General features: G+C 35.2%; 1 protein-coding gene and 1 pseudogene across 3 annotated transcripts; both read right to left on the bottom strand.

Moving 5' to 3' along the window:
- Positions 1-1,465: 1,465 nt before the first annotated feature.
- LOC109068355 (annexin A11-like) lies at positions 1,466-17,483 on the bottom strand. 3 transcript variants are annotated; one of them, XM_019085167.2, is made up of 15 exons: positions 17,376-17,483; positions 14,065-14,292; positions 11,242-11,324; positions 9,152-9,490; positions 7,090-7,177; positions 6,715-6,809; positions 6,171-6,284; positions 5,074-5,164; positions 4,909-4,988; positions 4,744-4,800; positions 4,566-4,659; positions 3,907-4,002; positions 3,393-3,451; positions 2,327-2,449; positions 1,466-2,221 (listed from the first exon to the last, which is right to left on the bottom strand). In XM_019085167.2, the coding sequence occupies exons 2-15, from the start codon at positions 14,282-14,284 to the stop codon at positions 2,162-2,164; spliced, it is 1,599 nt and encodes a 532-aa protein (XP_018940712.1). In that variant the 5' UTR covers positions 14,285-14,292; positions 17,376-17,483; the 3' UTR covers positions 1,466-2,161. The 3 variants fall into 3 exon arrangements, with proteins under 3 accessions (XP_018940712.1, XP_018940724.1, XP_018940717.1); XM_019085179.2 differs by having other exon boundaries at positions 9,152-9,352; XM_019085172.2 differs by having other exon boundaries at positions 14,065-14,298; positions 17,376-17,435.
- An 837-nt stretch (positions 17,484-18,320) lies between these two features.
- LOC109064770 lies at positions 18,321-23,444 on the bottom strand (annotated as a pseudogene).
- Between the last annotated feature and the right edge of the window lie 1,093 nt (positions 23,445-24,537).

The raw sequence follows: 24,537 nt of genomic DNA, 5'->3' as shown, positions 1-24,537 counted from the left end.
AGATGTTTGGTTTTCATCTTATCTAGAGTTAGAGATATAAGTTGACTGCTCTTAGTGGAACATCATTTTCTGGATAGTATTTGTATAAACCCTGAATAATCAAGACTGAAGTTTTTAATTTCCATTTCATTTGTGACAAATGCTGAAAGACGCTTATTTCTGAAAAATAAATAAATGTAGCCTATGTAATAAAACACGATTTATTGTTTATTTATTTATTTTTAATAATGCCATAATAGACTATCATATATCAAAGTTTTTTTTTTTTTTTTTTTTAGCATAGTTCATTGTCGTAGCCTACTTTAAATGCACAGGGCAATCCTGCCCTCTACTGATGTAAATTATAAAATCCTGAATTTAACTGCTGAATGTGTGAGGCAACTACTCACCATCGTAATATTTAAATTTACATATTTGATTATTTATATGCATCTCTCCAAGATATTTGCTTTCATACTTGTAGATTTATGAGCGAACACAATCAACGTATGTGACTAAACATTACAGAATAAGAGTCCTGCTGGTGTCTCTCCTGGGAAGATTATTTAAAACCCCACTGTCACATTGTGTTTTTGTTGAACTTGTTAAACTAAATAACGCTCGTGTAACTTGCTGTCCTCAGCAGTTTGGCCTTGGTATGAAGAAATAACCCGGATGCTGGATGGCATTATTTGTGAGCTGATCTGGGAGCAGTGACGCTTCAGGCTCAGCTTGCACTGCGGGGAGTATTGGCGTGGGCTACTAACGAGGGATGGACCCCATGATTCAGTCACAGTGAGCTAAGAACCTCCTTCGCTATTAAAATCTTTTTTAAACACGGCGAGTTACAAGTGATATAAATAAGAGGGTAGGCCTGTACAAGACATTTAGCTTTACTGACTACTGGTTTTGCTATTAAAACAGTAATATTTGTATACAATTTTTTCAGCATTGAGCAAATTGATTACTAACATTTTTTCATCATGCATTTAATGGGGTTATTTTTATATTGCTCTTTCTCTTTATGTATAAATTATATTGCTCGAAATATTTCAGACCTTGGCATAACAACAAAAACATTATTTGTTCATTAATAAAATTGTATATTAAATTTAAATTAAATTTGACCTTATTTTAAAGTTTTTATAAAACTAGAAATATTCTATAAAAAATATTAACTAATTTTAAATATTAATAATTGTATTAACATTTTCAACATGCCATTTATTAATTTGATCCAGATGCGCGGGTCTAATTATGATTATGATTATTATTTTTGCCTAGGTAATGTCATTTAGATATGAAATCTTTATTCTGTAGATTGCAATGCTGCGAGTCATGCCTGATCTAGTAGGAATAATTATATGAATGTTATTATTAATATTTATCAGGGTGTTTTGAGTTCACAGCTGAATTAGCTGCAGAAGTCAGCACTGATAGTACCAAAGGGGCTATTGAAGAAATACCAACTTAATTCGAGTTGAAATCTCTTTCAGGCAGGCTTTTTTTTACTTGGCATTTCATATGTGTGTTTGGATCTGTACAGAGTAAACAAATAAAAAACACAAAGACAGCACCATCATTACCACTTTTCTCAAAAGGGAAGAGGCCTACAATCATAATGGTTACAACAAAAGAAGTGTGTATAGTTTAAAAAAATAAAATAAAAGCTGAGTGTATTATTCATAAGATGCAGCAAATATAAATTTCTTTACTATAAAATGTTAATTTATGCCAAACATGATGACTAAACCTAACAATTATGGCACATTTTTCCCAGTATATGTATATTTCCTAAAATACGTAAGTGTGTAAAAACATTTTTGGCATTCAGATATGTGCACAATACTCAATCCAGAATTTCCTTGAATCAACTTGCAAACAAAGTATACTTGGAGAAAATGCATACATCAAATATATATATGCACTCTTCCTGATATTAACAATAATTTGCTAAGCCAATGCTTTGAGCGTAGAAGGCACATTCAGATATAGTTTACTACTCTCGAAAATAAAAATATATTAATAAAAGAGCATGAAATGTAACGTGCAGCATATATGCACTTGACTACAGTAAAACATGCAAGAATGTAATACAGTGCAAACTAAACTAAAGCATAAGCTGTATAGAAATCGTGGTGTGTCTTCATGTCCTCTTAGTGTCTGTGAGCATCTGTATCTTCTAATCACTTCCACCGCAGAGCTTCAGCAGTAGTTTCTTATAATCCCCTGAAGTGTCTCCCTGTAAACGCAAATTAGTTTGATTACAATTATTATTACAGTGCTGTAATTTCCATTTCTTGAAAACATAAAGCACAGTTTGAGGGGTTGTTACACAGGTACTCACAGATATAGCCGTGTATAGAGATTTCCCATAATTCTTCATGTATTCCTGACGAATGTCCAGCATGTCCACCTCAGAGCGGGTCACCATGATGCGAACCAAAGTGCGATCCTTGGTTCCTGCTCCCTGCGTATTCAAAACAGCTTTTTTCTTAGTTTTTGGGCATTTTCAGATTTGAAACTTTGATGCATGTGATCTTATACACTAGAGCAGTGGTTCCCAAACTCTCAGGCCAACTACTGCCTTTAATCAAATCAGAATTCAAGTAACCTATGTTCCCTCAAATTATTTCAGCATTGCGCAAATTAACTCTCTTTTGAGTGCATAGGGACTGTGACTTATATTATTCTATATTAATATTATAATATTACTGTAGTTACTCCGGTCCAATTCAAATATATACAATTTTCTATTGCTGTAAATATTTCCAGAACTTAGTGCAACTGAGTCCTTGACATACAAAACTACTATATAATAAAACTCAGATTAAAAATAATATCTATATCTATCAATATCTATATCTATATATCTATATCTATATCTATATATATATATATATATATAATGTTTTATATGAAAACATTTATTATAATTTTTTGGGAATATATATATTTTTTATAGATTATATATACACACACACATATATACATATACATATATTAGTGTATATATATATATATATATATATAATTTTATATTAGTTAAAAATATTTTTATAACACACACACACACACATACGTATATATATATATATTCTTTTTTAATGTAAAAGAAAAGTACCAATTCAAAACAAATGTATTCTAATATAAAAAAAAAAATTAAAACATTTTTAATAAAAGAGAGAAATATATAAATATTATAATATAAAAAAATATTTTTACTACTACAAAAAAAAAATTCTACTGGCATACCACCTGGGGGCACTTTGTGTACACAGTTTAAGAAACTCTGCTGTCTGACTTAAAATGACTTCTGAACCATGGCTTTGTTTTTAATTAATAATGAATTAGCCTTCTCTGTTACTCTGTAGTCAGTACAGCTCATTTGCACAGAGAAGAATGAGTCTCACCTTCATGGCCTTGTAGAGTCTCTCAGCAAAGTAGGCCGGTGTGTTCTTGATGCATTTCACTGCATACAGAAAAACATGTTCAGACTCACCGTACAGGAATCACCCTGCAGCTAACAAGCCGTGTACAATAGAGCAAGCAAGATGAATCTTGCAAATGGAAAAGTAAAACAGAATGAAGACAAACCAGACATTCATCTGAAAGTGAAAGTCGTTTAAAAGAGAAAACCTGACTGTTCATAACAGCAAACCAAAATAACACACTAAACACACCGCATTATGAACATGTCACCGACTGAAAGGAAGTCATGCACTATGACACAGCAAGCACACCTGTCAGCTACGTTATGTGTTATGAATCTCACTGTGTGAAAAATATATTACCGCATATTTACCCTATAACAGCTTTACCATTAAAGGGACCGGCAGGATAGAGAGCAAGTTAAGAAACACAATTATGAGTGTTTAATGATTCGATTTGATTAAACGATTCTAGATGGCAGATCAGACAGCTCACCGACAGCCAGCATGCCGCTCTCCAGATCTCCAGACATCTCCCTCTCGATACTCTTCTCAATGTCTCTGCCACACATGTGCTGATACTCCTGAAACACTGTCAACATAAAAACACTTCACGTCTTCATATAAGCGCTATTTCTGCAAACACTGAGATCACAAACAAATAGCTGTTAATGAGAATATGAGAGCACACTAATGGGTTTTAAAGCTTGTTTTGTTACTAGATCACCAAATCAGCATAATAAAATGAGTATTTAATTTGCCCCATTACAGGAATAAATGGCATTTTAAAATATATTTCCACTAGAAACCATGTCCAGTTATGAGTTATGACAACTACAGCCTCGGCAAGAGTGTCTTAACTGCAATGCCAGACCCAAAACTTTTTTTTTACACATGAATTATTCTGTACGTGGGAACACTCAATATACTACAGAAGAAGCAAAACATGATTTTTTCTGTATTATAGTATTCTTGACAAACAAGTTGTGAGATTTTGTATTTCCTTATTCAAGTAGACACGAGCTTTACTAGCATGCTTTTTACCAAGAAGGAAACAAAGCAGCCTGGGGAGGTGCTGAGTGAAATGACCTTCCTAAAAGGGCCTTTGACTTGATAAAAGAATACTATTATTCGAGCCAAAGGGCCATAACGTACCTGCTCTGAGGTGAGCTTTGCTCCGAGCACATAGGATGGCATTGAACTTAGACTCATCTGTGCCAAGTTTATTTTCCCCTGCTTGATACAGTCCCTGCAGCAGAACACAAATGATAGCAAAATAAGGACTCTTCAAAGAATGAGAAACGCTTATTTTTGGAAACATTTTAATAATTACCTGAGCATCCTGTTTGGCTACTGATATGTCCACATTCTCACTCTCATCGCGGTTACCCTTTGAGATAATAACACTGATATGACTTTCACATTTTTGCCATTTGCAATGTTTTTGACCATCAAAATATGAATGTTTCACATCATCACATTCCCATCATCTGTGTACCTGAGCAAGAGAGACCAGAAGTCTGCGGAAATGTCCAGATGTGTCTCCACTGATGGAGTCCTCCAGTGATTTCTTATTTTCTAAAACACAATTCACCCTGCTTTAATGTCGAGCTTTAAATGAAAACGTGCATGACAAATGTTTGATTAAAGTGATAGGACGCACCAGCTTTGAAGATTTGATTGATTTCTCGAATCTCTGCGTTAGAGCGAGAGGCCAAGATTTCAATCAGACAGGCCTCATCTGTCCCTGCTCCCTGTGAAATAATCAGCAGATTACATTTGTATTAATGGCATGTCAAAACATCTAATCATATATTCTTTTATCTGTGCACCATAAAGGAACAATTCACTCAAAATGTAAACCTGTTGTAGGTGCATGAAAACTCTTCAGATATTCTCCCTTTGTGTTTGTGTTTTTGGTGAACTATTTCTTTATTCTCAGAGAACACTGCTACATATAATATATAAATATAAGTAATGATATATGCATCATTAAGAATTCAAACAGTTCATTATTAATAATTAATAATTAATATTTACTATTTTTATATTATTAATACTATGATGTTTATACACACACACACACACACACACACACACACACACACACACACACACACACACACACACACAGACATTTATTCATATAAAAGAAGTGCCTTATGCTCACCAAGGCTGAAAATACAGTAAAAATTAATATTGTGAAATATTACTACACTTTAAAATAACTGTTTTCAGTTGTAATATTTTTTTACAATTTTATTTTATTTTTGTGATGGCAAAGCTGCATTTTCAGCTTCATTACTCCAGTCTTCACACGTTCCTTCAGAAATCATTCTAATATGCTGATTTGCTGCTCAATAAATATTTTATTATTATTATCAATGTTTGTTTTTCTGAAGTTGTGCTGCTTAATTGTTTTCTGGAAACCGTGATGCATTTTTTTAAGTATTCTTTGATGAATAGAAAGGTCAAAAGAACATTTATTTGATATAAATAAAATTGTTTACTGACTTTACTGACTTTATTTTTTTATTATTTTAATGCATCCTTGCTGAATAAAACTTTTGATTATATTAGTTATAATATAACTAGTTATAGCTTAGTTATATAAATATAACTAAGCTATAACTATAAATCCAGTATGTTTATATATTGCATCAGTTATCCATGTGAGGGTGCTAGGCTGCACAATGTTTGACTTAATAATTTTTTATGCTTCATTTGTATTTATTCTGTTAATAAAGTACTTTCACAAACCTTGATGGCCTCTTTGAGCTCATATGCATCAAACTGAGCTGGAGTCTTCAACATGGCCAGCACCAGTTTCTCAAAGTTCCCTGAAAGCTCAGACTTCAGGTCCTTAATCAAATCCTGTAAGCAGTGGGTAACATGAGAATGATCAGTGATGCTTTTCCTAACCCATAACAAAATCTGAACTTTGCTGCATTTAGTTCTTTTTTTGTACAAAGGCTTTGATGATCTACAGTATATGCCAGTGTTGACAAAATGATCTTGTCATATTTATCTTTTAGTCTCCCTCCTTTGGGAAAATGGACAAAAAATATTAATGTCTAATCTTGTACTCAGGGGCATATAAATATTTATCCAATCAAATGCGCTCTAGAACGAGACGGTTTCCTCCAACTAACACCACCTGCCTAGCACCAACTAGAACATCATGGTTCACAGCTTTTAAGAAAAGCAATTTGCTGTTAAAATAAAACCTGGTCTCAACCTGAGGGGCAGCTGCTGTCTCTGCTGCACAGCAAATATCTAAAAAGCTCTAATGCTCTCTCTTTACCTTTCCATAGGCAGTCTTGTACGACACCAAGAGTGGTACACGCTGCTTGTTGGAGCGACTTCCTAGTAAATTAATGATGGCTTGTTCATCAGTGCCTGTTGAAACATGTTCATGCATATTAGCAGTCTGCTATGTAGCAGCAAATGTAATAAACACAGGAGTCATTTTCTGGAGTCAGCTCCATGTCAGTCTAAAAAAAGGCATCAGTTTTTAAACATCCGTCATCTGTATCACAAAGGGGTCAAAGTTAGATTAATAATAAATAAACACCAAAGAACAAAAAGAACAGAACGCCTTTTAACCCTGAGGGAGAATGAGTGACGCTGCTTTCCAAGAACCAGAGTAAGTGGAAAATGAACATGAAGAGTAACCCACCAAAGCCCTTCATGGCCTTCCTGAGGACTTCCGCATCTTTTAGCGGATCAGCTCCAGGGAAGTCTTGCATGGTCCCTCTGAAGCCACGCTACAAATAAACAAAATAAAACAACAGGGAATTTAGGGCTTTTTGCCGGTTTTATGAAGGTAAATATAATTTTTTTAAAGACCATTTAAAGACCAAGTAAAGAAAATTTAAGGAATATATTGAATGGAAAATAATTCATCAATATGTTCTCTATATGTAAAAACATGGTGTACAAAATATAGCTTAACTAGAATAAGGAAATATCTTATATATACTAATATGGATTAAAACAAGAACAAGAAAAATCAACTTAATTTAAAAGGTAAACATACATCTTTGAAAGATATTTCTTGTTTTAAGCATAAACTCACTTCATTTTGCTCCTCCAGTAAATGTATTTTAAATTAAGTATACAGTACTTGTTTTGGAAATAGTGTTAATTTTGTCAGCTATTTTTAATTCGGTGTTAGTCTTAGTCCTGTCTCAAATGTAACTTTTAGTTTTTATCATATTTATTCAACTTGCCCTGTTGTAGTTTTAGTCAAATTTTAGTCGACTAAATGTCTGAGCATTTTAGTCTAGTTTTAGTCAGTGGAAACACACTGTTGTCATACTGTATAATATATTATATTAATATGTTATTTTGCTTCATTTTAATTGCAATGATTGTTGTCATTTGGGAAATTTATTTTTACATTTCATCAGAAGTTGCTTTTTTATATATTTCTACTCCCTCACCCAGTTACACTAACACACACGCACACATACACACACACACACACACACAAATCGTACTGATATGTATGTTATGTTGGTCTCTGAATTTGTTTTTTGCATTTAATTTGTTTTTTGTAAATATTGTAATAGTCTGTTTGCATAATAAAAAAAAAATAAAAAAAGAAGTTGCTTTTTCACCAATAAGCACAAATCAATAGAATATCGACTCGTATGCATGGATTATTTTACCTCATCTAGTGTAGAGATTTATAACATAATATCAATTAGAGGCTAAATAAACACCAAAGACACACTCGCCCTGTCTGCGTAATGAAAACTGGTGTAACAAAAACCTACTCTCAAATATTATAACAGAGAAGTTCCTAATAGTAAATTCCAATCATTCCAAATAGCATTAAAAGTGCAGTAAGCCATTTCTGAGAAATCTTGTTGAAAGTGGATCAGACCGAGCACCAAAACACACTTGTAGCCAATCACCGGTAAGGGGTGTGTCCAGTAGTAATGGGGGAGGTGCCTTTGTTGAATAGCATGTTTAGAAATTTGGGGGCGGCGGCAAGATAGGGGTGTGATTCTTTTGGGTAGGGGCGTGTTTCTTTTGGTGACTTCAAATATCAACAGCATTTGTCAGAAATCGCTTACTGAACCTTTGATGTTTCTCTTTTAAAACAACGAGATCCATGTCAGAACACAGACTGGCTGAATGACACTTTAATTTAAGCAGAATACCTCAAATGGAGATCGCTAAACTCCTGCTTACTTGGACAGTATGCCTACCGTATGCCGTTGTTTTCAAATCAATTGGCCTCCACAGAGAGAGTACGTGTGAATGGTTGCCAGATTGTATAAAGCAAAAAGCCAGGCAGAATATTCACTTATATGCACTTTTTTCAACAAAAATAAAAAGGTTTTGCTAAAGTTTTTGTATTGTAAAACTACATTTTAGTCTCATCTATTTTCGTCACCGATATTGCATATTCATTTAGGATCAGTTATCGTTTCATAACCTTATTATTGTCTCGTCATTGTCTCATTTTCGTCAGGGGAAATAACCTTGTTAACGAACATTTTGTGTCATAGTTTTCGTTAATGAAATTAACGCTAATTATAAAACAAGACAAAAATACTAAGGAAGTGCATTATTTGCAGTGCATGCAACATTTAATACCAGACTTTCTCCTCAAATTTGAGAGCTTTTAAAGCCTTAATTTGTGGAAAGGTGAATTAATACCTTTTTAAGACCCTAAGAAACCCTGTATACTACAATAAATTGCAGCGAGGGAAAAAATAGTTAATTACATTGATAGCTGGAACAGCAGGTGCAGCTCCTCCATAACCTCCTCCGTATGCGGGCATGGACGGGTTGGGGGAGGGTGCTTTGGGATAGGTAGGCATGGACGGATTGGGTGCTGGGGCGTTTGGGTAGCCCGGCGTCTGCTGACCTGGGGGTGGGCCTCCAGGGTATCCCATTCCCGGACCTTGGGGCATACCTCCTCCTGGCTGAGGGTACATGCCATAGGGCTGGTTAGGGGAGGGGGCTGGTGGGCCCCCAGGTTGGGGGCCAGGATAGCCACCAGGCACTTGAGGGAACATGGATGGATTTGGGGTAAATCCACTATTGGCGGCAAACTGATTTACCTACAATGGAAATTTTGAGAGGACGAAAAAAGCAAAAAGCATGACAGCGAGCGTGACAGTTAGGACAGTAGAGCAGACTTTGCAGGAAACGTAACATATACAGCCATGAAATTACAATACTGAAGGACAAAGAAATGATTAATACCAGGACAGAGAGATAAGGAAGATGGTGAACAAGTGTGCATTCATGGAGAGGTTTGTTTAGTGTGGCTTTGCACTAAAACATTTCTGTTGACTTAAGCTACATGCATCCTATTGCACACAGTTATCACACTGTTTTTTACACATTGGAAGAGTTTCCACATTCCCCAATTTTCTCTTGCTGACCCTAAATGAAGAAGTACTGTGGAGAAGTAATGAAACCTTTTAGTCTAGCTAAAGCGTCATACTCCAAGAAAATTTCCATGAGAAGTAGTGGTCAACCAATGTGTTTTTTAAATGGCTGACACTAACACCAAAATCACCAGAAAGCAAGGTGGTAAATTTATAATCTACATGAGTTTATTCAAATTTTGGGCACTTTTATGCACCTGAGGGCAGCATAAATTTCAAATTAGAACACAGAAAATACCTGGTTTAATATATATTTATTAGGTTTCCCTTGTGAAAAAGAAATATGGTTAATTTTAACACATATGTACCTGTAGTGTACTTCAAATCTTAAAAATATATTTTTTTAAAACTGCACTTAGCAATAATATCTTTTAAAATTTTACTTTAAAGTACAATGTTCTTAACCCTAAAGAATAACAAAGTACTTGATTATAATTTAAACTTTAGTGTGTTATTCCATATTACATTTAAGTTAAAATATTTTAAATGCATTAAATTGCAACATCATTACAAATGTATAATACTTACAAATATACAGTATGTAAACACATCACATACAGGTTTCAATAGAAATCACATTAAGATATATTCAAGTTTATAAATAAATAAACCATAAATACTTTTCACTTTAACCATATTTCAAAGACAATAGGAGTAATTATGAAACTACGTACAAAGTACTTAAGCCCTACTTAAGTGGGACATTTCATTTAATTGTATTTAACTTGCAGTTAAATTGCTGAAAACATTACATTCAGTGTGCACTTAAGTATATTCTTTTAAAATTATATATTATTATTTTAGATTATGCATAGTGCATTTCTTTTTCACAAGGATAGACCCCTAGAAGAGAAACCTTTTCAAAAACATGAATTAATTAATCCCCCCAAAAAGTATTCTTCATTTCTAATGATATTTCTTATTCATGCAGCTCTATAAATCATCACTGTGTTCTTATTGGTGCTTTGAGGTTTTGTCTTAGTACCAGTGTAATAGGTTTAGCTAATTATACCTAACGTGTATTTATTTATTTATAATTTTTTTTGTACATCATAGAATGTTTTGTGTGTAATATTGCCCTTGCTGCAGTAGTTCGATGGATCCACACTTGTTCACATTTCCTCTGATGTGTAAATTTGATTACGGCGCAAACTCTAAAGAAGCCTGTGCATCAGTAGATTGAACAGGGTCAAATTTGTTGGTCAAAGCACATTCTGATGACAGATAAATTATAAGAGATCAATGCCATTGTCACAAGAGCACAGTTTTGTAAAAAGCTGATAAAGGAAGGATTTGATGAGGTTTTAGCCAAGGTTGCGCATTTCATGCTGACTGGAATCAAATTACCCGGATCTGTTGAGAATCAAGACCAATGTCATTTCTGATTACCCAATACATCATTTTATTATAGAACTTACCATTGCTGGGAGATTTGATGCATTAAATCCAGGATTCGGCAAATTATCCAGGCCAATAGGAGCACCGGGAGCACCCCAACCTCCTGCAAATACATGCATTTAAAACAAGCAAACACGTAAACAAAAACCTAAAACCCCAACACCAATTATGACTGAACAATATCAGTGCACTTCATAGTTGAAATTAAATCAAAACCAACCTTATTTACTTCATTAAAACATGTTCCTGTCTTATAGTGCATGATTTACTGCTGCATGTTATTTCAAAGAGAAAAATGCAATGTACTTATTCTGAAGTGAAGTGATGTGAGGCCAAATATGTTAACCCATACTTGGAATTTGTGCTCTACATTTAACCCATCCAAGTGCACACTTGTGAGTAGTGAGCACACACACACACACACACACACACACACACACACACACACACACACGAATCAGTGGGCAGCCATTTTTGCTGCCGGAAAATGGGTCTCACCTAAGATGTGGTATTGAGGGTGAAAGAGAGCGCTGTGTACATTCACTCCCCCCACCTACAACATAATCTCCATTCTGCTATATAACATATCTTAACCATTCTGGCCTATTTTTCACAATGATTACAGCTGTTCTCTTACTGACTATCTTGTCTCACATGTCAGATTACAGAAATAAAATGGGCTGTGAGCATCATTTCTTGTTGACTTCAAAACACAGTGTGTATAGGTGAAAATCAGGACACAATTTGTATCAGATGACAGGCTGATAATAATATAGACATCAACTTTTGATCATTGTTCTGTGCAGTACCCCAAAGTCCCTGCATCCTCTCCAATAATGTGAATAAAAAAAATAAGTTTTGATGTGATAAGACAAAACAGAAACACTCTGTTGAATCCAGAGCAGCAGGTTTTGTTATGCTAATAAGAAGTGCCAGGTAACATTGCACATTAATTATTAAGCTCTTTCTGCTAGGTGTTTCCTCTATTTGTAAGTCGAATTACTTGTATATTTGGTTAGTTTTCATGGAACAGACTGGGAAGTTGACCTGTCATGTGACATGCTGAAATCCACCTAAAACAATTTTAAACAGAACCAATTTTTGCTATTTTGTTAAGATCCTTTAATGATTATATGAGTAATTGGCTGTGTCAAGTATTTTAAAATGTCTTTGTCACACTGCAAGGCCATGTAAATGCCATACATATGAACTAGTGAAAACATAAATAAATAAATAAATAACCACACACACACACACACACACACACACACACACACACTTCAAAAGTCAGTAACATCTTACTGGGGTCAGTAAGAATATTTTCAAGTTTTTGAAAAAAGTCTCTTATGCTCACCAATACTTCACTTATGTGATCAAAAATACAGTAAAAACAGTAGTATTATAAAATATTATTAAAATTTAATTCTTCAGAAATCAATCTAATATACTGATTTGTTGGCCAAGAAACATTTCTTATTATAATCATGATTAAAAAAAAGCTGTGCTCCTTAATAATTTTGTGGAAATGCCGACATTTTTTCAAGATTCTTTGATTAATAAAATGTTCATAAGAACAGAATTTATTCAAAGTACAAATCTTTTGTAACACTATAAGTCTTCATTGATTTATGCATCCTTGCTGAATTAAATATTGATTACTTTCAAAAAACTTTCAAATGTATATAATATATAAATTCATCAAAAACTGCACACTTGTTTCAACATTAAACCAACAATCTATTTCAGTGAACAAAACTGCTGTTGAACAAACATAGGACTTATTCATATAATTTTGTATAAGTAGGATGGCTTTTTTGGGATATCTGAGATCTGAACAGAAAAAAACCTAAAAACATTTATATGCGCTAACCCTTTTAAAGCCAACAATGCTTCTAGCAAACAATGTGATATTCACTAAGTAGTGAGTGAACGAGTTAGCTGTTTTCAATGCACTACACCAATGTGTACAATACCTCTGGTGTTAATGCTCTCTCATGTGCCTATGAGTTCAGCACCACATTATGATCATGATAGACATGAACAGAGGCAAACTTTCCACACTGACAGTTTTTGTATGAGAAGGTGTCTAGGCATCGTGTTGACGCTTATATAACCACTAACACAACTGATGTAGATACACCGGATATTTGCTTCCCTGTCAGAACAGATCAGATTTCATTACTAGCAAACTGACAGTGCAGACAGACTAAAGATCAGATCTGAAAACCAAATCAGATTAGTGAGACGTGTGAGCAATGCCTTAGAGTTTTGAACATTTTGATTATTAAAATAATGCTTATAAGTAAAACAAAGCAAGGTCAAATGGGCTAGCATGTATACACACCAAACAGCACATGCAATCCGATTAAAAAAAACTAAAGAAAAACTATTATGGAAAATGTGTGACCAACTAGTCAACAAGTCAATGGTTTCCTTCCAAACAGAACATTCATATGTGTTCATTCAGTAATGTGATCCACGTGACCTCTGGTGCAAAAGAAGAGCCTCTAAATGAATGTATGTCAGTGCAAGGCAATGCTAGAAACTAGCTAGCGTTTCTAACTCCCTATACATTAAGTCACTCACTCAGTTTTTTTCCGCTGGCTCCACCTAAAAAATTCCACATTACTGCGTCAACATCACTATTCATCACTGTTCAGTGAAAGCTTCACAAAACAAAGCTGGTTTGTCCTCTGAGTTTATGTCTAAAATAAAATCTTCATAAACATTTCAAATACAAGCTGCATAGAGTATGATGTAAGGCAGTACAATGCACACACATGGAAATCATCTACCAGATAACACCTTGCTGCGTGCAGTTTCCTGGTGGTACAGTGGCTCACCTGAAGGCACAGAAGGATATTGCCCTGGCTGGCCAGGATAGGCACCTGGCTGGGGCGGGTAAGCTCCAGGTTGGGGAGGGTATCCACCCGCCTGCTGGGGGTACATCCCAGGCTGAGGGGGGTAACCTCCTGCAGCTGGAGGATAAGCCCCAGGTTGGGGTGGATATCCACCGGCCTGAGGAGGATAGCCGGGCTGGGGAGGATAGCCTGGATAACTCATTGTCCTGCCTGAAATTGAAAAAAGGAAGGGTTGTATTCAGCAAAATTGTGTATTGAGTAAACCTTCACAAGCCTGGATTGCAGAGACAGAAATGTAAAAAATGATTTCAACGTTTAGTTCAGTTGGGAACTGTAATTTCTTTAACAAACGCAAATGCATCAGATGCTTCCAGTTCATGTGAAGTCAATGTAATGGTCAAGTCAAAACAAGTGAAATAGTGATTGTTTTTTTTTTTTTTGAAATGGCTAAATGGGACTACAGAGGTATTTGTAACTCAATCTTTCCAACTTGTACTGTAGATTTAAACTAAAGATTGAAAGGGTTGTTGAAAGCTTAGTGATGGTGATGTTGAAGTCATACGAACATGGTGTAGTTTGTTTATAACCTAAATTTAGCTTTAACTTCTGCTGATTGTATTTAGGCTTCAAAACGTTTGTGAAGAATTATCTTGATGAACAAAATGCATAAGGTTCATAAAACTTTTGTTGATCACAGAGTTTATTTTCTGCAATAATCCAAACTCCAATTCTGGGATGGCCTACAAAAATATGCCTGTAGTACTCTGTTTAGGAGGATACATGATGTTGATCCATTAGGCCCTTCCATCCTTCAGTCTATTGGTTGCTACAGCTGCTCTTGTGCTGTTTGAATGTCAATGCCAATGAGCCCTCAGAGAGCACAGACTGCTATACATCACTAAATAATATATATTTAAAGCTGTAAATAATGCTGTGCTTTATCAATGCATAAAAAATCATCTGATAAAGTTGTGTGTGAATGGTAAGTATAGTGGTATTGCTGGAGTTAATTTGGTTTTAATGAAGTAGTTCATGGGTGCATTTTTCAAATAGTTTTGCAAGCATGTGTAGAAAAGCATCACACTTTTTCTTTCAGTTTAAATGGGTGACAACAGTGTTTAACACCTGACTTGAGATGTTCAGACTAAGACAAAATTTTCATATACACAAAATTTACATTTATTTGTTAAAAAAAAAGAAAAAAAAAAAAAGCTTAATTCTCTCTGGGGTTTTTTTTCTGACCTGAATGGAAAGTAGTGGCTATGCTCTCAAAATCAAGCCCTTTCATTTTTTTAAAAAAACCAACCGTTAACAGCAGTCAGTGTGTCTCACTAAAGAGTTCCCATGTGGTACAAACCATGGAAACACATTACAAAAAAAAATTCAAGACAGCTGCTATAGCAAAATAGTCATATTCAGGAAGTAAAATAAATTTTTCCATAAGGAAATTGATTTTTTTTTTTTTTGTGATAACACATTAAAATAACGTAAGACTGCCCATGAGCTCTGAGGTTTTATACTTAATGGTATGAAATAAAAATCATTTTCAAAATGCATGCTGTTGATCTTAATGTGAACATTTCATTGGTCTATGTTTATCTATAGCTATCTATCTATCCATCTAATTTTATTTTTAATGTTCAATAAAAATGTCATAACTAGATCTTCCAGTGAAACAAAAGACTTCTGTCTGGTCTGGTGACAAATGCAAGACTTCTCCAATGATTTGTCAGCTTAAACTCTGCCTCTTTTCCTACTAAACCCTTTAATCCCACCAATCAACAACCGACAGAACAGCTGGCGGCAAATGTTGAGCTCTATGGAAGTATCATGCTCTTTTGTCTTTGATAAATAACTAATTATTAAGGTAATGCAGAAAGGCAATTTTATCTGCAGTAGGGTTAGAAAATATTATACGTGGGCTACAAATTATATGGATGACATGATAGGAGCAGATAAGATACAAAAAAAAACAATGGCTTTTATGATATTGCTCATTGACCCTTGAAGCATTGCCTCGGAGAGATCTCCGTATTTTGTGAACTTACAAATAAACAGCTACATAATATTATTTAGCCTGTGTTCATGCTCTATATGTGGTCACTGGTCATGGAAACTAATACTGATGTATCTGAAAGTAAAATACACTCTGCATACAGTCTTGTCACCTTTACTTAGTGTGGGAGCAGTTCGTCATAGCACCCCACCTGCCAAAACACATTATATGAACAGAAGAAAGGGGCAGTATACACAGACTTTTAGAGATGAAAAGCACCACACCTCGACATGTGATGCAATCTAAACTGTCAGCCTTCCAAACTTATATACTGATGAATAAGATGTTGATTTCAGACAGGCCTCAGCTGGGCCTATACAATCATGCTCTGCTCAGGGGCCAGGGCAGAAAAAAGGGCTTTTGTTAGCCCTAATTTTTAAGAATGTGAATGTCCTACATTAGAATATAAAAACAGCTCTATCCACCAGTTAGTTTCTCAACAGGCCTTGACTTCACACTCGAAATCATCACAACACCTAAACCTGTAGAAGTTTTACTTTCTATAAAGCAAAAGTCCACCCATTATTAATTGTGTGTGTGCTTGTGTGTGTGTGTGTGTGTGTGTGTGTGTGAGAGAGAGAGAGAGAAAGAGAGAACAATACACAATACTATATTATGCAAACCACTATATTATGAAAATTTAAAGATAACTATATATAGTGGTGTACAGTTCAGTTAACTTTAATTTAGCATATTGTTCTCTCTCTCTCTCTCTCTCTCTCTCTATATATATATATATATATAATAGGCTAACTGAGACTTGTTATAGCACTTATATATCATTGCTCTTTTGTTGTTTTTGATTGCTTCCATTGTCCTCATTTGTAAGTCGCTTTGGATAAAAGCGTCTGCTAAATGACTAAATGTAAATGTAAATGTAAATATAATATTGCATTATTAAATATAATATAAGTAAAACTATTTACTTACCATAAAAGAATATCTTATACATCACACTGTATACATTATATCAACAAATATATCCAAACATGCATTTTATCCCACAGAACAGTTACCGTTTTTAATGCACAGCATTATGGGTGGATCTCTAAAAATGCTAGCTGGAAGAAGACTTAAGTGAGCTTAAAATAGCGCAGTCACATTCTTGCAGGAATTACAGAGCAGAAAGCGCAGAAACGTCTGCGTAACAGAGCACTCAACAGCTTTATTACTATTTTAATAGTTGAAAACGTCAAACAGAGCGCATATATAATGTAAAAGAGTATATGTAACTTACAGTTTAAGCCGCTTCCCGTCACTTCCTATGTACGGTGTACCTCTGAGCTCGAGCGTGAGACACGCAGCGTAATATTTAATGAGGTGGGTGGGACTCATTCTTTCCATGACTGTGCCAACACCAAACAATCTTTAACTAAACACAAAACATGTGACTCTTTCGTACGCCATGACTCACGGTGTTTGGTAATAAAGGAATGACTATTGTTGTCTTTCCATAAGTCTGTCAAATATGACCCAACCTATTGTGGGGTGTAGTTACAGTTTAAAAGAGCAGCTGTATGAAATGCGATGTATGCGGTGTGTTTTGCTGCTGCTGTTTTTATTTATTTATTTTTTTTTTTATTTAAATATATTTAATACAATAAATATGTGATATATTCTAGCACAAATAACAAAACATTGGGTGGCTCTAAAAATGGAAGTTTGCCCAAGAACACGCCCTAAAGTCAGGCACGCCCATCAGTGCGTGCGTATGACGTCCGTGTACGCGTGTTTACAGTATTTAGGAAAACTCGAGTTCATAACTGTTCCATTTAATGTTGAAAGTGTGATTTTTTTTGAGGGTTCTCTCGTGGCTTTTCGTATAGAGTACAGAGCTGGTTATCTGAGAAAAAGATAGCTGTTCTGAACTTGTCCTTTGTAGATACAGTATTAAATATGGGAACGATGAAGAAGAATATAGGTTTGATTAGTAGTACTTGATTAGTGGTATTTGTTGTTGTTGTTGTTTGCTAGTTAAATATTTACACAAATATAGATTTTTAAGTCTCCCGTGTTTGTAGTCTTTAAGAATTCTTTGATACAATACCTAAAAAGCTGTCAAATAATAAGAATAAAAAAATAAGATAAATATAATTCGTTATAATATTTTGTACTCCTGTTTGATAAGGCTGTTTCTGTGATTTTAGCCTGTCTGGAAATTTTTGATTATTGCGTGTGTGTGTGTGTGTGTGTGTACAAAGTGCCTAACCTGAAGTGATCATCATTTACAAACATAATGAAGTAAATTAGCCCAGTTATTAATGGCTGAGAACTTTTTCCTCAACATGAGTCCAGCATTTCTTTGACTGTGTGCCATTGTCATTTCCTCACAATAGCGCAACAGTTCACTTTTAGAGCCTGTGATGTATGATTGATTTCACTATCATGGTTTAACTCAGATTAAAAATACTTTCACAACTTTATACTTCCTTCATGTACCCTATGGTGTTGATTAATTAGTTAAAATAATTACTAAAATTTGACAGACCACATCCATTTCAGGCCTCTTCTAAATATGCAATCATTGCTACATCGTCTGCAAGGAGATTGCATGATAATTATATTGAGGAAGTGCTCTGTAGAAGAAAATGTGTACTTCCTCAAGTGATCACAGCAGTGATGCAAGTCTAACATAATCTGATATCTAAGAAAAGGCTGTATTTTTTAAACTGTGGAAATGATGGATTTGTTAAGCTCATATGGCTAAATAGCATGTTTACAAGACACAAACATTTTATATATTTCATACTGAATTAGAAAAATTCAAAGTGTATTAAATATTTACAATACATTTACATTCATTTGTATGTTAAAAATCAAACAAAAATGATAAAATAATTCTAAGGTTTCTCAGTAGATTCTGATATTCGTGGAATAACACAGGCCCCTACGGATAAGACGAGAACAGCGGTGTTCCTTGCTGACTGGTGAGCCAAGTAAACACCAAAAGTCACCTAAGAACAAGAGCAGAGGAGAAAAGAGAAGTAACGTAATTTTCATATTCTGGAAATATAATTTCTGTCTTCGTGTAAAAGCAATCAAAGGAAGAAAACATGAATAAGGAGTTTTGTTTTTACAGACCTTTCCACTTTTGCATTCAGAAAGAGACCGAAGGGGTTCCTGGGTCCTAGTGGCTGATTTCTGATCAACTCCAATCATCTGACAGCGGCTACATCTCCTAATCACCTTAAACAAAACATCAAGAAAAGACCTGTGCATTTGTTTAAATTCTGGCTGATTATGACTGTGTCTATTACATCAGCTGTTTTCAAGTTGTGTCATGCCATGTTCCTTCATTCACACTATCATGTCTTTAACATACCCAATATAACAAAAACATAATAATAAATAATGAAGAAGTATATTATATATACGTAGAGTACTGGCTGACAGAAATTTAAAAAGACAGACTAAACAGCACTTTCTTGAAGAAGAAGGTACTGTACTGTATTGGTCAGTTGCAGCTGGCATTACTATACCTGGTGGCGATATGTTCTTGCAGAAAAGACACGCTGACTCTGTTAATAAGCAGAAACTGACCCTCGTTCACTAGAGAGAGAGCAGTGGCACCACAGTCCCCCGTTGGACATGAAGACATCATTAAGGTAAATTGCTTGCCATTATAGGGACGTATACAAACAAATGAAATAATTGACATACAGTACAAATGTAGAGCTACAGTATATAATGTGCACAGCACACCTCTGGGGTGCGTTTCCCGATAATGTTGTCTCTTAGCATACTACAAAGATTCTAAAGGTATACCTTAACTAAACTGTCCATGGCTCTGGTGCTGAATTGGTTGATATCGGAAGCTCGAGAATCGATTATTCACTCGAGAAAGTAAGAAAGTTGCGTTCTTTATAAAAGAAGCACTTCAGAAATAACATTCAACCTCATGCTCAATTGTAACATGCCTCAACCCTGGCAGTATGCCTACAATGGAATATGAAGGGTCATTTATATTATCATAATATATTTGCAATAGTGTCTTCATTTACTCCACAACCAGAATAAAGGTCCGCGAGCTGAGACTCGAACTCTGCTATATGTCACGAGGCTATCAGCTCTGATGTCTCAGACGTTTCTAGCATGAGGAAAAATATGTTTACTTAACATAATCAATCCAAATACAAATGTTGTATTTTACCTTTTGCTCGCCCAAATTTCATATCCCACAGGAATTCAGGTTCTTGCACAATGCAATGATATAAAATAAAAAAATTTTTTTGGGTGGGCTTGTGTTTTATCTTCATACCTGTCACCACAAACTTTGCTTTGGGATGTTCTCAGATCTGAATTCGTTAGATTGGTCTCCAAGGGAACGGTGACTGCCTCCATGCCTGAGACAGGAGAGAATACATTACTTGAGCATATTATTGGAGAGAATACATTATTTTAGCTTAGCATTGAATACATTAGAATATATTACTTAAGAATAAATATCATTAATAATCTGAATTTTGACCACATAATGACAGACATGAACAAATACAAAAAAACAAAGCTCATTTTTTTGAGCATTACTCTTGAAAAATAAAAATGTGGTTTGTTTTATAGTATCTTTTTTCACATCCAAAAAGGTGGCATGGTATCGTCTGATGTCATTGTACTATGGCACTTCAACAGCACTTGAAAAGGCCCTTTCTACTAAATATTTAGGCTCTTAAAAGGTGTATTTTATTTACATAAATCTCATGAGATGTCTGTAGTTGTGATGTGCTCTGACCTGAGACCTGCAGCTGCAGTGTGTTAGAGGCCAGACAGATGACAGGACGGATGAGACACAGCTTTGGCTCCCTTTTTTGGCTAAAACAAACTCCATTTTCATTCACAACCATCCACACACGGTCATACAACAAACCCTGTGGTCCCAGTGGCCACTCTGTCACCTGTTAGGTCAATCACAACAACAGAGTACTTGCCATGAAAACTGGTATCATAACAACAACCTGCTTTTCATTGTCAGCACAGAAGGATTACCACACAGCTTTCTGTACCTCAAAGGATGCGCATGATTTGACAGGATAGATGAAGAGATTTGTTAATGTATGGCTACTGCCATTGTTCTTCTTTCCTTCTTTTGACACAGTGTCTTCAGATGGTGTTATTCTCTGAAGGAGTGATAACTTGTCCATTCTCATGTCCTCGTTGGCCATTTGGTTTTAATGGTAGGTCATAAGATGCTGCAGACTTCATAGGTTCAGCTGACTTTAGCTTGGTTAGTCTCTTTTGGTCCAGGATTAGTGGTTTGTCCACAAAACAGTTCACAACAAACCGAAGAAAGTTCTGGCAGTCCTCAAAACTAGACATATATCCAAAAGACACACGAATTGATCCTGTGGCACATCCCTCAATCAGATCACAGATGTGATCGGCCTTGAGAAGAAACTTGTATTAACAATAATTTCAAAATCCTTTTATTTCTTCCTTTCAATTTCTGTCTATCTGTCTGTCCAATTATTTCTATCTATCTATCTGTCTATCTATCTATCTATCTATCTATCTATGTATCTATCTATCTAACTATCTATCTATCTATCTATCTATCTATCTATCTATCTATCTATCTATCTATCTATCTATCTATCTATCTATCTATCTATCTATCTATCTATCTGTCTGTCTGTCTTCTGTCTGTCCAACTATTTCTATCTATCTATCTATCTATCTATCTATCTATCTATCTATCTATCTATCTATCTATCTATCTATCTATCTATCTATCTGTCTGTCTGTCTGTCTGTCTGTCTGTCTGTCTGTCTGTCTGTCTGTCTATGTAGTTATGTATCTATCTGTCTGTCTGTCTGTCTGTCTGTCTGTCTGTCTGTCCAACGTTTCTATCTATCTATCTATCTGTCTGTCTATCTGTCTGTCTGTCTGTCTGTCTGTCTGTCTGTCTGTCTGCCTATCTATCTGTCTATCTGCCTGTCTGTCTGTCTCCATCCATCCATCTCCCTCCAAATATTTCTATCTATCTATCTATCTATCTCTCTATCTATCTCTCTTTCTATCTATCTATCTATCTATCTATCTATCGGTACAACTATCTATCCATCCATCCATCCATCCATCTGCCTGTCTATCTTTCTGTCCATCCACTTGTCCATCTGTCTTTCTAGCGAACATCAAAGTTTGTACTGGCGAAAATTCACTTACATGCAAACTCGTCTTCAGGTTTTGGTTGCTGATAACCAGATAATGTTGGCAGGCTCCCGTGTTGCTGAAACAGCCTGTGCGGATATGAATGTTGAAGAGACTGGCCATTTTGTCCACCTGTCAAAAACAAACAAACAAACAACAATAAGCAAAGGCATTCAGTAATGAACATGTTCTAATTCTTACATTTTCTTTATTATTTAAACACATTGTATATTTGTAATATTTGTTTATAAATATACTTTTTTTTACAGGTTATTAAAATGAATTTGAAGACAACATGGCAGTTCCTGACTGACCTGAGAATAATTGTGTAAATAAGTGTTTCAAAACCATGATGGAGAGAAATGATGTCAAGGAAGGAGATTGTACCGTCCTCAAACCTGATAAAGTAATTACACGTTAAACAAATTATGACAGGTAGCCTGCTTGCCAACAATTAAAGTTCAAATTCTTCCTGTAATGTCATACCTGCTGACTACATTTGGCTTTGGTACAAAATAGTCCTCTGCCACAAGATAAGCCTCCGCTGTCCCTCCTCCAAAGTAGGTTTTTCTCAAGACCTCAGCAGCCTCATTCCTCACCAGCAAGGCTCTGAGTCCAGTCGGGAAGCCGAACATTTTGTAGAAAGATATTGGCACAAAATCAGCGGGATATTGGCATAGATCCAGAGGTGAGCAGCTTACAAAACAGGCAGCGTCGAGGAGAACAGACCATCGACCGGGGTGCTCACATGCTGGATAGAGCTGCTGAGACTGAATTCCCTTCACATAGCTCAGAGGATACTTTCTGCCTGAGAAGTTACTCTGGGCAGGATAACAGAAAAGATGAGGTGCAGAGCTCTCCTCCTCTCCATTTGTCTGTGTCGGGGGTTTTCTCACTCTTGTTTCCACTTCGTGAGGCAGAACAGAAACTGTGCCAACTCCCTGGAGTGCGGTCACACCGCGAATGCCCACCACAGAGGTGTGGTTGTCAGTGAGGTAGCAGAACTGACGTCCCAGCCCTTCATTTGACCTGGCCTTCCAGCGGAAAGTGTCAGCCACTAATTTCAGTGCTGCAGTACATCCTGACGTGAAAATCACAGAGTAATCTTCGGGACATGTATTACAATGTTCCAGTATCCTGCAGGGGTTCAAAACAAAGAGCTACCTTAGCTTATCTTATCTTGGCTCTTCATCTATATATCATAACAAATCATATCAGATCTTGAACAAAACCTTATTATACTAATAATACTATTTAAAATTTTACTAAAGCTGAAGCCTCAATTCAGGTTAGTTTCAAATCTTTTTGTTCCTTCCCCGATTTATGTTTTGCTTTCTTCTTGCAGTGTTATTTTATTATTATTTATGTACAGCATTTATTCCTATTTTGAATAAGCTTTTATTTTTATATTTTTAGTTGTCATTTCAATTACAGTTTAATTTTTTAGCAATTTTGCTTGTCGTTTTTATAGTTTTTATGTTTTATTTTTATATTTTATACATTTATATTACTTATTTTAATATTTATATTTAACTTTCATTTTCATTTGTTTTAGTAATTTAAGTACTTCAGCTTTATTTCAGTTAGTTGTCAAAGCAGCTGTGTGTGTGTGTGTGTCCAACTCTTTCCTATCTATTATATTGCTCTTGTATCTACTTATACCGCATATGCATCATTATATCTAAAAATACATTTAAATAATAATGATATTTCTCTGATATGACCCACTGAAAGGTCAGATGGTGTGAAAGTGCTTACCTTTCCACAGTGTCTACTGCTGGGATAATGACTGTGAGGATTGCCTTACAAAGAAAAGTATGTTACAATTTAAATCAAAATTAAATTAACTCACAATAAAAATTCCTACATATAACAAAGAAAAAAAACTAAAACACCACAAACATTCCCTGAAATATCATCATAAAATCCTTAAATCCGAGAATCAGGAAATAGCGAGGATCAAGGTATGTAACACCTTAAAAGAGAACGACAAAAACAACAAAACATAAACAAACACAAGACGCAACCTTACATCTAGAACAACATAACAACAAGCCTTCTTTCTAACCACATGACAACAATTAAAGAGAAATAAACGCTTTGTAGCGCTACAGACCCACAATCTCAACAGTTGGAGAGGGCAGTGTTTATGTGTCTACATAATTGGCTATTTGCTAAATAAAGCAAAGGTTCCTATGTACAGTATGTGCCCTTTAAAGCGTGAGAGTATTAGCAGCACCACATGCAGGTTTTGT

This window comes from Cyprinus carpio, chromosome A13, assembly GCF_018340385.1.
Source record: "Cyprinus carpio isolate SPL01 chromosome A13, ASM1834038v1, whole genome shotgun sequence".
NCBI classification, from domain to species: domain Eukaryota; kingdom Metazoa; phylum Chordata; class Actinopteri; order Cypriniformes; family Cyprinidae; genus Cyprinus; species Cyprinus carpio.
This window is presented reverse-complemented; position numbering and strand designations above follow the sequence as displayed.

What these genes read in the sequence shown, in the direction of transcription:
- LOC109068355 (XM_019085167.2), bottom strand. Translation starts at nt 14,284, where the DNA reads ATGAGTTATCCAGGCTATCCTCCCCAGCCCGGCTATCCTCCTCAGGCC. An exon ending in CATCAAATCTCCCAGCAATG is followed by an intron (nt 9,491 to 11,241) that starts GTAAGTTCTATA and finishes TTTCCATTGTAG; the next exon opens with GTAAATCAGTTTGCCGCCAA. An exon ending in CTCTATACACGGCTATATCT is followed by an intron (nt 2,222 to 2,326) that starts GTGAGTACCTGT and finishes TTGCGTTTACAG; the next exon opens with GGAGACACTTCAGGGGATTA.